This window comes from Lissotriton vulgaris, chromosome 5 (genome assembly GCF_964263255.1).
Source record: "Lissotriton vulgaris chromosome 5, aLisVul1.2, whole genome shotgun sequence".
Classification (NCBI taxonomy): Eukaryota; Metazoa; Chordata; class Amphibia; order Caudata; family Salamandridae; genus Lissotriton; species Lissotriton vulgaris.
The window spans coordinates 933,182,081-933,200,269 of NC_141693.1; the positions used below are offsets into that span (position 1 = coordinate 933,182,081).

Genomic DNA, 18,189 nt, shown 5'->3' on the forward strand with positions numbered 1-18,189 from the left:
GTCTCCTACCGCACTGTGTAGGTCAGCAGTTATTGGTTTGTTCTTGGAAGCGGGCTGTACTCGTATATTGAAGTACACATTTATTGATTGAATATTAATGCGTAATGTTTCTCTCCATAATTGGAGTTGCCTGAAGTGGTTCATTGATTCTGCTCCGGTGCAAACGAGGTCGATCCAGCATTTCATGCTAGAGTTTTCATAAAGGCTAGAAATGGACATCTGACCTTTCTATTTTTTTTCCATGAAGGTGGTCTGTTCTGTGAGTCAAGTTATTTTTCCTGTTATTTTCTGGGAAATCAGCTTTGCTTTCATAGTTATAATGCAGTGTTCTCATTGGCTGTGATTTCCCGGCTGCCTCTGCTTTCTTCAGCCTATTACTGAGAAGCAGGAAATGGTGAAATGGATAGGAAGTAGGAACATGTCACCTTACCTTGTCCTTTGTAGAGTGTGCACTGTCCCATGGATGACATCAGATGACTCCTCATAATCCCAGTATGTGAGAGAGACATTGCTTTTCACATACTGTTCTTTTTGTAGTTGGTGCTGTATACCAGCATGCACCTGTTCTGGTTGTGTTATACCCACACTTTAGTGAAATGTTGGAATCTTACCCGGCCGAGGTTTGTCGCCCATAGCTGAGGACAGGTGTTCAGATAATATTGTGAGTATTCTGATCAAATGGAAAAAGCATGTACCGACATCTATAATGAATTGATGCGTACACCAGCCAAACAAGTATTGGCAAAGCTAATAGCTACAGCTTGCCTTTTCACATATAAGCTAGAACTATTGACTTTGCAAGGGGGCCTGGTGCACTGAATTTGCCTGTCAGCAGTGGGCCAGAAATAGGAAAAAGTTCGGCAGATGTCGAATATGCAATCTCACAACAGGACCAAAAGGAAAGAGTCTTTTAATTGAATGCTATTTATGGAAGCGTGTGGATCGCCACTCCCATGAAGACAGACGGGTGCTAGACATATAAAAAAGAACCCGTTAACATAAAAAATGCATCAATAAAGAAAGCATCAAATCATTTTGAATCAGAAATAAAAGTAGAATAAAGATCCTTTTACATCTAAATGACCTTAACTGGAAAGAACTGTGGACCATTGAACTCCGGTGCAGACGCAAAACAGTGTCTAACCAAGGGGAGGGGTTAAGGTTTATGTACTGATTCAGGTTGCCAGAGATGGTGCTGCTGGGCTGCACTCTAGAGAGCTGACAAAATGTATTAAACAAACATTGGCAATGCCAAAAAGTCTGGTTTTAACGGAATGCTGTACAGTAATGTGAAGCATTACCAGCAGATAGCATGGGAATGGATATGTATTTGTGTTGAAGGAATGAATTGTAGAATAATATTGGTGCATGTTAAAAGGGTAAGTGGCAGTTGCACTGGCAAGCCAGACCTACAAATGTAGGTCAGTGGCAACTCCCTTCCAATCTGTGCTGCTGTCAGAGAAAAACACCATAAAATAGCCAGTTATCTAGGAAATTCTAATATCATTACAATATCAGGTTTGTGCCCCTGAAAATTCAAGCTCAAGCAGCTTGATAAATAAAATAATAACAGCTGTGTGGCAGGCAACCATTATTTTGTAAAAACAAACAACTTCTGCCTAATAAAAAGTACTCCTGGCTCCCAACATGTAGGCGGCGCTAAAGCTCCTATCTGATGATGCTCACATAATTGTCTGGTCACCTCTGCACAGTCAAGACAGACCATAAAATGGGATGTTGCAGTGAAAACAAATTTAAAGGATCACTTTATGAATTAAAAGCACAAAACGTATAGAATGTAAATGTCAAGTCAAGTCAAGTCAAGTCAAAAAATTTATATAGCGCGCTACATACCCAGAGGGTCTCAAGGCGCTTGAAGAAGGAGGGTGGGGAATTACTTGTCAAATATCCACGTTTTAAGTTGTTTTCTGAATGCTAGGTGGTTCTGAGTAAGGCGAAGGTGAGTGGGAAGTGAGTTCCAGGTTTTAGCTGCCAGGTAGGAGAAGGATCTACCTCCCATGGTGGTTTTGTTGATGCGAGGTACAGTGGCAAGGGCTTGGTTGGAGGATCGTAGCTGGCGGGAGGGGGTGTAGAAGGACAGTCGGGTGTTGAGGCATTCGGGACCGATTTCGTAGAGTGCTTTGTGTGCGTGGGTTAGGAGCCGGAAAGTAATCCTCTTATTGACGGGGAGCCAGTGGAGGTTTTTCAGGTGATCAGAGATGTGTTCTTTACGCGGGATGTCTAATACGAGCCTGGCTGAAGCGTTCTGGATGCGTTGGAGTTTTTTCTGGAGTTTTGCGGTGGTACCGGCGTAAAGGGTGTTTCCGTAGTCCAGTCGGCTCGTGACCAGAGCGTGGGTGACCGTTTTTCTAGTTTCGGTGGGGATCCAGCGAAATGTTTTTTTGAGCATGCGAAGAATGTTGAAGCAAGATGAAGAAACGGCGTTGACTTGCCTGTTCATCGAGAGCGAGGAATCCAGGATGACGCCCAGGTTCCGTGCGTGGTCCGTCGGGATGGGTGCTTTTCAAAGGGCCTCTGGCCACCAAGAGTCGTCCCAGGCGGAGGGGGAGGTGACTAGGATGAGGACTTCTGTTTTGTCTGAGTTCAGTTTCAGACGGCTGTGCTTCATCCATTCGGCTACTTCTTTCATTCCTTCATGCAGGTTGGTTTTGGCAGTGTTCGGGTCTTTGGTGAGTGAGAGGATCAGTTGAGTGTCGTCGGCGTAGGAGATGATGTTGAGGTTGTGTTGGCGTGCGATGACCGCGAGGGGGCTCATGTATACGTTGAAGAGGGTGGGGCTGAGTGAAGATCCTTGTGGTACGCCGCAGATGACTTCAGTGGCCTCTGACTTGAATGGTGGAAGGCGGACTCTCTGGGTTCTTCCGGTGAGGAACGAGGTGATCCATTCCAGTGCTTTTCCTTGGATTCCGACGTTTCTGAGGCGTTGTAAAAGGGTGCTATGACAGACCGTGTCGAAGGCTGCGGAGAGGTCGAGGAGGATGAGGGCGACTGTGTCTCCATTGTCCAGTAGAGTTCGAATGTCGTCTGTTGCTGCGATGAGGGCGGTTTCAGTGCTGTGCTTGGCTCGGAATCCGGATTGTGAGGAGTCGAGGGATTTGTTGGTTTCGAGGAATGCGGCGAGCTGGTTGTTGACCGCTTTCTCGATGACTTTGGCCGGGAATGGAAGGAGTGAGATAGGGCGGTAGTTTTTGAGTTCGGTGGGGTCAGCTGTGGGTTTCTTCAGGAGGGCGCTGAGTTCGGCATGTTTCCAGCTTTCCGGGAATGTTGCGGAGTTGAGGGAGCAGTTGATTACGTCTCGGAGGTGCGGTGCTATAATGGAGTCTGCTTTGTTAAAGATGTGGTGAGGACATGGGTCTGTGGGGGATCCTGAGTGGATAGAGTTCATCAGACGGATGGTGTCCTCAGTGGAGATTGGCTTCCAGTCATTGAGGATGTTCAGGGGGGGTGGGGGTCCTGCAGGGTGTTCAGTGGGTTGGTCTTCGGGTCGGTTGTCGAAGCTGTTGTGGATGTCTGCAATTTTGTTGTGGAAGAATGAGGCTAGGGAGTCGCAGAGGGCTTGAGAGGGGGTGATGTCGTTGGAGTTGGCTGAGGGGTTGGTAAATTCCTTGACGATGTTGAATAGTTCCTTGCTGTTGTGGGCGTTGTTATCTAGTCGGTCCTTGAAAGCGGCTTTCTTGGCATTTCGGATCAATTGGTGGTGTATGCGGGTGGCGTTTTTGAAGCTGTCCTTGGTGATGGTAGTTGGGTCTTTTTTACAGGCCTTCTCAAGGGAGCGACAGAGTTTCTTGGATTTCTTAAGATCATCGTTGAACCAGGAGGCCTTCTTGCTGCCTAGTTTGATTTGTCGTTTTTTCAGTGGTGCTAGGATGTCGGCGCTGTTGGATAGCCATTGGGTGAGGTTGTTGGCTGCTTGGTCGGGGTTTGAGGAGTTGGCTGGGGGGTTTTGAAGAAGCGATGAGGAGATCTGGTCGATGGTGATTTTGTTCCAGTTTCTTTGCAGAGTGGGTTGGGGGTGGTTGTTGGATGTGGGCTTGTTGTAGGAAAAGTGAACGCAGCTGTGGTCAGTCCAAAGGAGAGCTGTGGTGTGGCTGAAGGAGACATGTTTGCTGTAGGTGAAGATAGGGTCGAGTGTGTGACCTGCGATGTGAGTGGGGGTAGTGACAAGTTGTTTAAGTCCGAGGTTGGCGAGGTTGTCCAAAGGGTGGTGGTGTTGCGGTCGTTGTTCTTTTCGAGGTGAAAGTTGAGATCTCCCAAAAGGATGTAATTCTCGGAGGGGAGCGCGTGTGGAGTGATGAAGTCCGTGATGTCTTCACTAAATTGTGCGCGGGGTCCTGGTGGCCTGTAGAGGAGGGTGCCTCTGAGTGTGGTCTTGGGGTCGATGTGGATCTGGAAGTGAAGGTGTTCAGTGTTGGCGAGATTGACGTCTGAGCTGGTTGAGATGCGGATGGATTTCTTGTGGACGATAGCGATGCCTCCTCCTGTGTGGCCGGTACGGTCCTTGCGAATGATCTTATAGCCTTCCGGGATGGCAATGGTGATGTCTGGGGCTGATGTGGCGTTCATCCATGTTTCTGTTAGGAAGGCGACGTCCGGAGAGATGGTGTCTAGTAGATTCCAGAGGTCGATGGCGTGCCTGTGGACCGAGCGGGTGTTGAGCAGGATGCATTGTAGGTGGTTGGGGTCGGTAATCTGTTGTGTGTTCGTGGATGAGGAGTTGTTCTTGGTGCCGTCGAATTTGCAGGAGTTGCAGGAAAAGGGTCCATGGGTGTGTCCAGGAGCGGCTTGGACGCAGTTGGGGGAACGGCCGGGGTTAAGGGCTAGGAGGGTGGTGGCCTCGTAAGTAATGCGGGAGGGGTGGGCATTACGAGGACCAGGGGGTCTGGCGCTGGGCGCGGTCCAGGCGCGGACGGGCGTAGACGGGCTTACCTTTGGCACACCTTCAGCGCGGCCGTAGCGCGTGGACGTTGCGTGTTGGGGCATCTGACATTAATGGAAAGTAGAGGGGGCGGAGCGTGGGAGGGGCCGCTGGGAGGCGGTCTCGGGGAGGTAGAGGCGGGCCAGGAGAGCTGACAACAACAACAAGATGGTGGCGGGCTGATTCAAAACGAAACCGGGGCACAGTCCGAGTCAAGCCTGAGCTATTACCACAAAATGAAACACCACTGGTGGGTCCGGCCAGAAGCGCTATCAAAACAAAAGCCAGGCAGCTCGCATGTAATTGCAAAATCTAATTGCGTGCAGAAGCGCTATGTCATATCAAATGTGCAGCAGGCAGCAGATAGTTCAGTGCAGGAGCGCAGTAATCAGTCAATGCTAGCAGCGCTATGAGGAATAAAAATGCGCTGTTAACGATACCAGCGCTCCTTCCAGGGCCAAGGGAACGAGGGGAGCGACCGTGCAGGAGCACAAACAATTACCCGAAGGTGTCAAGGCGCTGGGGGGCATCAGGAAGATTAAGCGAGCTATTGCCCAGAGACCCATGGTGCTGGGCTAATCTGCCGCTGGTGCCGGGCATCGAACAGTGAGTCCCCAGGTTCCGGAGTCAGTCACTCTGGCCGCTGCACCACACCTCTTTCCTTGGTTGGATGTGACAAACGTGTGATGATTCACCTTCCTATTCATATGTCAAATATTCTCACATGCTTCCCAATGGAGGGCAGAAGGATACATACAAATGACTAATAGATAAATGGTGGGACCAAACACTCCCATAGAGAGGTTATAGACGATTTCGGTCTAAAACGATTGAACTGACATGGGTTCATTTGGAACAGTTCCCCTAAAGAGTAACCAAAGAAACAGACCTGCATGATATGAGTAGGTGAGCTGGTGCAATTAACTTTAAAATTGAAATTGGCTGGCAAATGTGCATAAAGGCAGTATCCGATGGGTAAAACAGAAAATCAACACAGTAGGATGCTTGAAGCGGAACACACAGCTGCAGCTAAATAGGATATAAACTGGTAAAATCCAATGTGAGACGAAATTGAAAAGTTGTATTTTAAGAAAAATCCTTGCACTATGCATAGAATAGAAGAAGAGATGAGACGATTGCTGAAAAGGGGAAAGAAAAGTAACATTAAAAGCATCTACACCACATATATCTTATCAAGAAAATTTATTTCGAGAAATAACCTTCAAGAATGTGTAAAGTAAAAACAAAAATGAGACTTGCAAACTAATCTATTCTAGTGGCTGAGCTTACAGCAAGGCATGAAAGCAGTTTTCTTTGCAGTGCAGTAAGTAGTTTCAGAAGAGCATTAAGGTTGATTTCTTTCACCTTACTGCTCAGAATGCTTTCGAGTGGGTGATGCTAAACCTTTTTTCTACCAAAATGCGAGCCGAGAAGTCTATTGATGCCTTAACGGATAAATGGCCTCCGGATTCTTCCATGTGCACTCTTGAGCCCTTCGCGCGCGGTTTACATTTTAGCTGTTGATTCAGTTTGACAGCATGAAAGTGCCTGTGTTGCCTGCACTAAAGTTAAGCTTTATCTTGAATGCTGATGCGATGCGATTGTTGCGGGTGCACACGTGCCTGTTTGTTTCTGGTTAATCCTTATTTTTGGAATAGAGGGCTATGTTTAGAATTTAGGGGCATATTATCAAAAAAGGCGTTAAAATGATCGCCGCTTTAAAGCGGCGATAATGGGCATGATATTATGCCCTTGTGAATTCCCATAGAAGCCCATGTTCTGGTGTGAACATGGGCTTCTATGGCAATTCACAAGGGAAAATTATCAAGCCCATTATCGCCACTTTAGTGGCAGTTTTCTGCCGCTAAAGCGGCGATAATTGTAACGCCGTTCTTGATACTATGCCCCTAAGTGTGTGCCTCCGTGTCCTATAAAATCGGTAGGTATTATACGTTTTTCAGAGCTTGAATTTTAGGCAGGCCAAAAATCTTATATTTTCTACGTTTCTGTGACTTTCCCTCGCTCTTTTTTGGGTCGACCTTAAAGGTGATGAATCTATTCAAGGCTGTAAAGTATGAGATTAGCCTGTTTTAGTGATAAAAGACTCCCGAATGAAAGAAAAATGATGCAAACTAATTCTTAAACAAGTCTGGCCGGGTGTCATTTTATCAAATGGACGCATCTTACTTAATGTCAGCCGAGCAACCTAAGCCACGATTGGAATGCAAAATTAGACCGCTCTTTTGACACCTTTTTGAAGAGGCGAGCTGCAGTGTTAATCAAGGGGGTATTCACTGTGAATTAATGAGACACAGGTTTGCTGCCGTAGTCGGCGTGGTGCATAGGAATGAGTGTTATTTTGAATAAACATGTCAGTATTGAGTGGGAATATATATATAGTTCTAGAGAAGTGTGGCTCAATGGTTAGAGAGGCAGACCCTGATGCAGAGGTCTAGCCCGGGACCAGGGTTCAATTCCCCGCCTTGGCGGGTCTTGGGCTCAAAATTCCACGGACCTGATAATTCTCGCCTCGGTGCCTATTCTAATCATGGAGTCCCACTCTGCAACTCTGGGCAATAGCTTGCTTAATCTCCACAACGGCCCCCACAACGCTAAGGATGCCTGGTTTTCACCCTGGGGGTGCCCAGGAGTGGACGCCTCACAGGGAAAGCCAGGACGGGTTCCACAGCGGTATTCGTACAAGCGCCTTGAGACCCTTGCGGGTGAGTAGTGCGCTATACAAGTATCAATTTACATTTAGAGAACAATCCGTGCATAACTCTGAAACGGGTATTTCAAGCACCAGCTCTCCAGTGCCACCTTGTTTACCTGAACTAAGTAACATTCATCCTGTTATAGAAGCAATACACGCTCGCACCTGTGGTGTAGGAATGACTTTAAAAATGCTTATTTACACAAAACAGAAAATGGTGCTCCAAACACATCCAATAAAATTGAAACACACAGTACACTGGAAGGCTGGTGACAATACAGGTATGCACAGAATACACAAATATTGGGGAAAAAGGTATAATACAACATCATTAACTAATATATGTGAAGACCAAACTAAATACAGTCAGGTGCTGATAAATGCATTACGATAAACTAAAAAGAAAGTATCTCCCAAAATCCAGGAATCGGGGCACTCGAGAAGACATATCAAGTTTTAGAATAATATTGAATGTATTATTTAGTGATAGTATTGTAATGAAGGCTCAAAAAGCAACAAGAAAGGTGCCAGAACATTTCAGCACACTTTCATGGTTCATGGATGGATTTTAATCATTCAGGGGGTGTGATGAGCTTAAAAGAATACTTTATGAAAAGGGATCATAGTCCTAATTTAGCAAAATGAGTACCGCCAAACAAATGCAGGGCAATTAGGTTGCTAAATTAGAACTCCATTGCTTGTAGCTTAACCTTTGGGTCCCAGTCCCAGCGATTTATAGTATCAAACAACATACAAGATAAGGTGTATTTGCTATTGGTAACCTGCACATCAAAAGTGTCTCCTTATTGTAATACTTAAGCAACCATAAACAAACATCAAGTATTGAGTGCAACTTTGGTGTTCAACGCTCATCCACCTCGGGCGTCAAGCTCTGTATCCACAATGAGTGCAACAGATATCACATTAACAAAAGAACACCACAGCACATCACATATGGGTAACTTTCATCCTTTGTGCAACCTGCACTCTTCTTCAATCAATGTTCTTATAAAAAGAATTTTCCATCCATGAGAGTCACGTGGCGTAGATTAGTCAGAAGTTATTCTTTTCAAAACACAATGTTCCACAGCCGGCGCGCATTTCGCCCTATGCGGGCTTCCTAAAGGCTTACTCACGATGTATTGAACACTATATTTATATCTGAGGATATGATTTTCCAAAAATTCAGGTTTCCAATATACAAAATACTACGTGTAAGATTCACATTAAATTTTCAGCACCCATTCGTGCATACAGTATATAAACTTCCAAGTCCTCTGTGATCACCCTTGTTGTAAAGCCATAATACGTTCCATCATGCGGAGTCGATAAATTTAACGATGACTTGGATTGAAACATAGACGATAGTGTGTATCTAGCTTACCCTGACTAGAGTGGGGGTTCCTACTTGGACAAAGTGTACACCTCTGCCAACTAGATGCCCCATTTCTAACAGTGGCCATCAACCAAACCTTTTGTACATTGAAAGGAACTCCTTTCTTCTATAGAGAGATGACCCTTAGGTTGGCAGCCATCTCTAAATTTGACAGAAAATAGTTTGCTAGGATGGTAATGTCCACTGTTACCCTAACAGATGGAGTACCATCTGTGAAATTCAAAATCAGGCCCTTAATCTCTGAGTTGGAAGTTACAATCTTCCTGTCTGGCTAGGTCCAAGACTGTGGCCACCAAGAGTCTTGGACCTGGCTAAGACTTGGATACATAACCATAAAACACCCACTTAAGCTAAAGTTTTGTACCAAAAGCTTCACTCGGTACAACAAAGCTGGATTTTATGTCCTCAAAGCTGGATTTTGTGGCCTCCAAGGGTGCTTGATTGTATAGTTTGCTGGAAGCTGTAGTTGGGCAGAGGCTCAGAAAAGCCAGATTCCTTTACCACAATGTCCTGAAATCCACTCTGCTGGCGAAGCTCCTACTGGTCAGTACTGCAGCACGTAGCTACTTAGGGCTTGCCTCTAGGAACACGATATTCCTCCAGCAGGTTGCCTGTTTGCCCTGTCCTTAGTGTCAATGTGCTCAGCTGGACTATCTTGGAGTCAAGAGTTCTTCGGCTGTTGTTTCCCTGAAGTAGACAAATAGGAGGCCAACCACTTGACCCTTGGAAAGCTATTGCATTCATTGGTTGCTAGGAGAAATCAGGAATACTTGAGTGCTTTTGTGAGTCAATCCTTCAAGCAGGAGTAAGGAGTGTTCTTCCTTCAGGGCTTTCTTCTTCAAGTGGAGTCTTTATTGGTCCGGGAATATTCTGAGGAGGGAGGTGGTCAAGTGATTGTAGAAATGTTGTCACCCAAACCTAACTATTTTCTCAGAACCTCCAACCCCCTTTGGAGGACTTCCTCATTTCCTTGCCCAAAAATTATACAGGATCCCCTCTTTCATTATGGTAGAGCCCTTCCACCACCGGGAAGGCCTCTCCAGTTTCTAAGCTTATTCCATGTATAGACTATCTATCTTCCCACCTGACCAGGTCCAAACTTCTACCACTGTGATTGGATCGGGCTGTCTAGGAGAGTTCTGAGAATGAATTGGGAAATCCTCCATGGAAACTTTAATTGAATTAGTGCTAAGGCTGTCCTTCATTCTACCAGCTGTTCCTGTACATTCCCCGATAGCTATGCCCTACTACGTTGTTAGCTGTTAACACCACCCTGCTTTTCCTGGGCTCAAAGAGAGGCCATTTTCTTGGGAGCCAGGGCCTTTAACTCTCCCAACCAAGGATGTGTACTCTACCCCTGGAGGTTTAATGAGTGGAAGAAATTATGTAAGCTAGTTCTGGCGCATGTAGCCTAAAGTTTGTAGTCCATTCAAGAGATGAAAATTCTGATTTCACAATTAATTCAGATTTTGAAAATTAAGTGGCAAGTATATTTGAATAATTTTCCTAGTATTTTCTCAAGCCGGTCCTGGTGGCTCAGTGGACTAATGCGTCCATTGCAGGGGCCTGTATTCAACCTCATGGTCGCAGGTTCAAATCTTGGCGGGTCCACCTAGCCTTTCATCCATCTGAGGTCGATAAAATGAGTACCATTGAGTTCGGTAACAATGAACATCTGTTATTCAGCACCAAGAGACCTCTGGGTAAATGTGCACTTTACAAATACATGTTATGTTATGTTATGTTAAACAGAGATATAGGATTAAATATTTTAACCAACCTAGGCCAATGTCACTTTTAGGCATTCAGTTACCATGAGGTCACACTTTTTAAGTATATAGTGCACTACTGTCCATATATTCTAAAGATTTCAATGTAGAACTTATAAGCAAATTATTTGTATATAAAAATATGTATTCCTACATGGCAAAGGTATTTCTCCGTTTCCTTGTCCTATGGGTACTGCCGTTTTTTTTTAAACTACAGAGCACTGTGTTGCTCCTGTAAGCGATATATTTTGGTTGAATACGTAGGTAGTCTAAATACTCAATGCAGCTCACATGTCATTTAGCTTAAATGTCATTAGTTCTTTTTCCGCACCCTGTAGTTTGGCCTTACAGAAAAGCGAAGTGAACCAATTGGGTAAAAACAATTTTACCAATACTATTTTAGGCCTTTAACGTGCACACACTGAGGCACTGAATAGCAGTGTTATGGTGTTCAGAGTACCAATACCAGCAAACGTAGGGTCCAGAAAAAGCAAAAAATCAGAGGGGTGACCGAAAGATGTATTTGCTTCACTTAACCCTTGCAGTGGGCACGTAGCATTGGAAGTTCAGTTTTGTTGGGAAAATTCGAAGCTGCTACATTTATCCCAAAAACCTTTAGTCCTAAAAGTTTCATCATCTTAGTAAGAGGAATAATACTCATTTTAAAATGTATGGCTGCGATTCCAGTTATCGGAGAATGATAGAGGGTGCCAATAGTTTGTCAGACACCATCCCTTGACCCATAGGGATGCAGCGCATTATGCGAGAAATTATTGAACGTTTGCTCTCCCATATAAATGATATGAACCCATTCACTTAAATGAACAATTTCTTTTTAAGATAGCAAAGTGATAGTAGAGGGAGTCGGTTTTTGGCATCGCAAAAACTTTAGTCCAGTGAAAAGAAACTATTTTTGCAATTAATTTACATGAATATAATTGTAGTACTTGTTGTTTGTAGCTGTGTAATTGCCCATTAATGCTCCTGATAAGTCGCAGCTATCACAGCTGCACTAAAGAACTCCTGAAAACCCTTGGGGGATTCCCCAAATCTTTCAATTTTCTCCAAAAGTAGGTGTTGACTCCTGGTAGCTTATTTAATATAGTTTACAATCTAGGCCGCAGTGTGTACTACTGCAAAAGTGAAGGTGCACGTTCATGACCAACAATTGTTTAATGGTCTGGACAGGACAATAAATAGCCCTGCCCTGCCCGTTACATACGAGATCTGCCACAGTTACCACTTGCTTCTTGTTTTCAGTTTTGAACAATCACCAGACTACACTTTACATCTCAAGGTTTGTATCGCATAACTCGAATTCCACTGAAAATGTTCTGTACATGAAAACTTGTGAAAGTACATCTTAATTGGACTCTGAGGTAAAATATTTGTGTTTTTATTTTGTTTTCTAGTAAATTTGGATCATTTCCAGATACTTCGGGCAATTGGAAAAGGAAGCTTTGGCAAGGTAGGACAATTTGCTTATACTGTAGTGTAATTGCTAGTAATGTTTATTATGAACTCCTTTAGTGAGCGCTTCATAAAGATGTTTTTATGTTCCATAAATGCTGATGTCTCACTAATAAATGTACAGGAGAATGCAGCACTCCAGCAGCATATGAGAGTGCAGAATTCACAATAAACTAATGATACAGCAATTTCACTTGAACAGGAATGGGAGGTGTTTCCTGGAATGGTCCTTAACCCCTTCCGTGCTTCGAACGTCCAACGGTCGTCGCACGCGCTACCTCGCTGGTGCTGCTCACGACCGTTGGACGTCCGAATCCCGTTAGCGCGATCGAACGTCCGCACTGGGGCGGAGTGTTCGACGCGCTAAAGGGGTTACGTTTTAAAGAATGCAAATTATGTGTATAATCAGCAATTCTTCGGTGATTGACAATATCTCTTGTTATATAATCTTGCCTTCTTCCCTTTGGCCATAGTTTATGATGTATTGGTTTATGTGTTTAAGACCCTCAGTAGGATAGGGTGGGGTATTTACAACACGTGGTAAATAGCATTACCCCAGGGTGACATATTTGTCACGTGTTAAATACCACATATGTCAAGTTTTAAACTTGTAAATGAGGCATAACATGCAGAATCGGTATTTACCACAGCGAATTTCACATGTTTTGCCTTTTTAGAGGTTTTTTACTCCTGATGAATTATGGTAGGTTTGCTCTGCCAAATCTATCAGGGGAACATGTAAAAGTGTGATAACTATCACACACCTTGTAATTCCGATCTCTGTCAAAACACGTGTTTAGACAGGGGTCAGAATCTAGCCTTCAACTGGTATTGAGGTTCTAAATGTTGTTTCTGTCAATCAGTAACTTAACAAAAGTTTGGGCCTGATTTGGACTATGACAGCCTTTACTATGTCCATCCGGGTAGGGGAGGACATGGGCCTCATTACGAGCTTGGCGGTCTTTGAGCGGGCTGCCACACCCGGGTCCTGCTCTAAGACTGCCAAACCTGTAGTCGGTCGCCCTCCAGATTCTGATTGGAATACAGGTTGGGGAATCCCGCGGCAATTGGACCACGGTGGTGCCTTTAAAAGGCTCATTCATATGTGAGCCTTGGAAAGGCAGCACTGTGGGACCGCCACAGCAAGTTCCAGCACAGCATTGACTGTGAAGTCCATGCTATGCTAGAACGGGGTGCATACAGACAGGGGTTCACACCATGTGCCCCCCTGCATGCAAACCCTGGCCCAGAGGCAACAGGGGCCCTTTGGTGCCCCCTTAGTTTCCTCACTGCCACACTTTCACGGCAGGCTCTTCGCCATGAAACTGTATCTGGAAAGAAACTTGTAATATGCTTGGAGGTGCCACAGCAGCACAGCCAGCATATTCCCGGCCTCAGACCGCTACAAGACCACCAGGGGCCACGGATCCCTGGCAGTAGCAGCAGTCCTATGATGATCCAACCACCAAACCCGTGATATGTCGGTTGGACCACTGCTGCACTGCCACCGCTGGTTTGGTGCTCCAATTGACCCCCAAACTTATAATGACCCTCTATGTCTGCCACACTGATGGACTGAACACTGCCATATATAGAGATCTCCACGAACCCAGTCGGGATCTCTGTAATTTGAGAAGAACAACCAGATCCTCTGAAGGTATCAAATGTGTGCTGGGTGACTACCATTCGTTTTGACGGCCATCCACCAAACTTTTTGTTTTTCAAAAACACACTTTGAAAGTGAGATCTTGCTTTTCAAAAACAAATAATCAATGACCACCATACCAAGGGGATATTTTGATGGTGGTTATTCATTCTAGTAGGCCAGTAGAGTAAGCTTTTCATTGTTTGAGCCAAGGGATAGAAAGCTGATGGTCCACCCAACTCTAAATAGAATGGTTGAGCAAGAGTTTGGGAGACAGAGTATTTGGCACATATGTGAAGGAGACACCTGTTTGTCAAACTCTAAATCAGGTTCTTTATATATTAGTATTCATGCAGTTTTTTTTCAGTTGAGAAGTGCACCATTATATACACTGTCAACTTAATAAGCTACTTTGCCCCTTAAGGAGGTTCACAACCTTAATGTAATTTTTAGAGATATAGGCCCTGATTACGATGATGGTGGGACCGCCACTGGGAGCCTTTCGGTGGCGGTCCCACTGCCATTGTAATACTGATTTCTGCCCGCTACATTAGGATGGCAGGCGAATGTTGGGTGGTCGGAGAGACCAAAGGCCATGGATCAGACAGGCTCGAAGAGCCAGTCAGTCCATCGGAGGGACTTGTATCCCTACACAGTGGCAATACCTGCCAGGCACCACCATAGAGATTACAATATCCCTACCCGCCGGCCATTTCATGGCGGTTTACCTGCCATGAAAAGTCAGGTGGAAAGGGACATTGAGGGCCTGGAGTTGGCCACCCTACTGCCCTGGCCCTCTGACATGACCCTGGGGGGCACCATAGATGCCCCCCAACATATCCCTGCACTATGTGGCAGGCATCGTGTGGTGCCTACTACTCAGTGCAGGGATATGCGCGGGGTGCATATTTTGTACTGTGGCGTGTGCTACAGCCCGCAGCAACTGCAGCAGTACAAATATAGAATATATGACTTTACATTACAACTCAGGTATTACAAGGCAAGTCGTTACAACGACTTGTGTTGGAGGATGCTGGACTCAGGAATAGTATGATTTACTATTGCAACTCCAGTCTACGTACCGTAGCAAAGGTGTTGTAATAGTAAATCATACTATTCCTTCGGTTAGAGTACCATCCAGCGCAAGTCATTGTAATGGCTTGCCTTGTAATACGTGTGTTGTAAAGGTATTGCAATGTAAACACCGCGATGTAACCGATGTTTCCCAAAATATACACTTTGTGACCGCCTTGAAGGTGGTTGCATCGTGATTCAGGGTGGAGGACTGCCAACAGCTTGTCGGGTGGTCCCGTTTTCCACCAGGTTGGCGGTCGGACGTAAATCAGACCGCCATCCTAATCAGGCCCATATTTTTTAAACTCTGGGGCTTGTACCCAGATTAAGAAATAACATATTTTATTTGAAAAAGATCAGGAGTCATCTGCATGTGTGCTTCATTGCATGCACCTCATTGTTGTGACTTTAGTTTCTGTCTGCGAGAGTGTACTGCAGGCTTCCTTATCTGTTAAAGTAGTTCCCTAAGAGCTCTATCCTAGGGACAAGGTGTGCATGCTCACCGCTTGATAGTAATTATCTTGACCCACTGACATAATTTGTGCATGTGAACCATAGTTTGAGCACATTCAACACTTCTTCTGGATGCCTGCTGTCTCCAGGGCATATTTGTATAATGTTGGCATGCATTGTAAAAAAAAGAGGAATTTCCTTCATTTGCTTGTTGGGACTTAAATAGGGGTTTTAATGAAAGAATACTAGGTCATTTTCTTTGTCAAAATGGGATGTTTGCCTACTTGCACTACTTATTCTGTTTAGGAGATGGGAGAAAGACTGGTATTGATCTTATTCTCTTCATACCTGCCTGCATATCTTTGTTTAAGGTTGTAGTGTAGCAGTGATATTTATTTAGAGCAGTATTGAAGCTTTAAGGAGAACAGATCCTGTGCACACGCACGTAAGGTGGATAGTCCGGGTATGAGAACTGAGGTTTCTACTCATAAAGAATGATTACTTGAAAAAAAGGAGCGTGGAATGTCAAGATTAGTGTGAATAAAGTTTTTATAAGTCAAACAATGGACAGTACAGTAAGGAAGTAGCCAGCCGACACGTGTTTCGTCACACCGTGAAGGAGATGTAACTCATCAGGGCTGTTGGGCTACACGGTTGGCGGAATCATGTAGATGAGGAGCGGCGGAGAGAAGACCTCGTCCACATGTGAAATGGGGCGAAAAAATGCCAAGGAGTAGTGGCTGGGTCAGGCAAGGGTTGCAGGGCCAGTGGCGTCCTGGGATAAGTGGCTGCCTGAAAGAAGAAGGAGCGATCAGTGTGTATTGCGGAGTGGAACCGGCACTCGCAATACGCACTGATCACGTCAAACTGAGGACAAACTAATAACAATTACAGCTTTTTGTATGGCAGAAACATGTCCAAGCTATATGAATCAATAGAAACACATTTTATATATACAGGTAGTATATGTGAAATACTGAGGGTGATTAATGAGCAGTTCACTATAATATGTTCCTGTATAAGGGTTATAGAACATGTATGAAGGATCTCAATGACTCCATGGAGGGTTGTAATGACCTTTGGGGAAGATCGTTTTTAAATTACCAAGATGAAGACTGCCTATTTCAAATCTTTATTTTCTATTTTCCATTCTTAATTTTCTTTGATAAATGAACATTGCAACACTTATATAATCAGGGTGAAATATTTGGAGGAGATCTTTGAGTAGCAGGTAATCAGCCTGCAATTCCCAATTCATACAAGCACCAAAAGAGCAGGTGGGTGGCTAATACATTACTGGCAGATCAAAGTGCTTTACGCCTTACAAGCATACCCTTGTATGTATAAGCAATATATTTCATTGATATATTACACCTACTTATTGTCTATTAGAGTTTTCTTTCTTACCTATGGTGTTCCCCTCAAGTGTGCACTTCCAGGTGACATATGACTCCTACCGCTCTACTGTTGACCTCTCAGACAGTGGTATCATAGCAAGGAGGTGGGTAGAATTAAATAGCAAATTATTTTGGGACAAAAGTGCCGGAGGGAACTTTGCTCATCTATTTTATATCTATTTTAGTGTGTTTCAATGTGATACTTCTACTATATTCCCCATGAAACACATTTTGGCTTTTTGGGACAAGATAGAGAAATTGAATTTAGGCTCACAATGGTCGTGTGGTGGTCCAACCGCCACACTTGTAATACTGCAGCTGGGCCCACAGTGTGGTGGTGGTGGAACCACCAATGTGAGTACTGCAGTCTTTTGGACCGCAATACTCGTAATAGGGCCCTAACTCTAAAATCACCCTTACCCCCTTTACTTCTACCCACTCCTTAATCCTAAAATCACCCTTACCCTCCTTCACATTTACCCACTACTAAAACCATGAAATAATCCTTACCCCTTTACATCTTCTCAACCCCTAAAATAACCATTATCCCCGGTACCTCTACCCATCCCTTAATCCTAAAGTCACTCTTACCCTCCTATTCTGCTACCCACCCTAAGTCCTAAAATTGCACTTACCCCCTTTCCCTCTATCAAACCTTAATCCTTAAACTACCATCACCCCTTTACCATTACCCACCCCATAATCCTAAAATCACAGTAAACCTCCTTTCCCTCTACCCACCCCCAGGGCCGGACTGGCTATAGCGGGCACCGAGCAATCCTCTGGTGCACTGCATGGGTGGGGGCCAGATGTGGGCCCCTAGGGGCCGTTTTTGTTACAGGGCCGTTTTTGCCCTGTAACAAAATCGGCTGAAAACCAGCCCTGGCAAAGAGCTCCGCTGGACCTCTGCCCCCCCCCCCCCGAGTGAGGTGCCTGCCGCGCACTTTGCCAGGGCCGGTTGTGGTTCCCAGTCTGTCCCTGCCCACCCCTAAACCCTAAAATAACCCTTGCCCCCTTTACCTATACCCACCCTAAAGCTCCTCTTATCCACTTTACCTGTACTCACAACTTAACTCTAAAAAAAACTCACACTTCATTGTGGGTGAGGTAGTGGAACAAGCAGTATAAGGGCTGAGGAGTAAAGGTTATGCAAACTAAAAACTATGAAGTAAAGGTTGCATACTTCAGAAATTAAAAGAGAATGAAAGCGAGGGTACGAGATCATTTGAATGTTAATAACAAAATAAGAAAGAAAGAAAAACAGAATTAATGGTGACAATGTTGTGGAATGGAGTTAAGTATATGCAAGTCATCTTCTTCCACACCCAATAGTAGA

General features: G+C 44.8%; 1 protein-coding gene across 1 annotated transcript in view; it reads left to right on the forward strand.

Annotated features, from left to right (window-relative positions):
- The window catches only part of STK32C (serine/threonine kinase 32C), a 1,581,084-nt gene that overhangs the window by 610,241 nt on the left and 952,654 nt on the right, over window positions 1-18,189 (forward strand). The window contains exon 2 of the mRNA XM_086922539.1: window positions 12,227-12,282. Within this exon, the coding sequence (XP_086778665.1) occupies window positions 12,227-12,282 (56 nt within the window). The remainder of the gene's footprint in view (window positions 1-12,226; window positions 12,283-18,189) is intronic.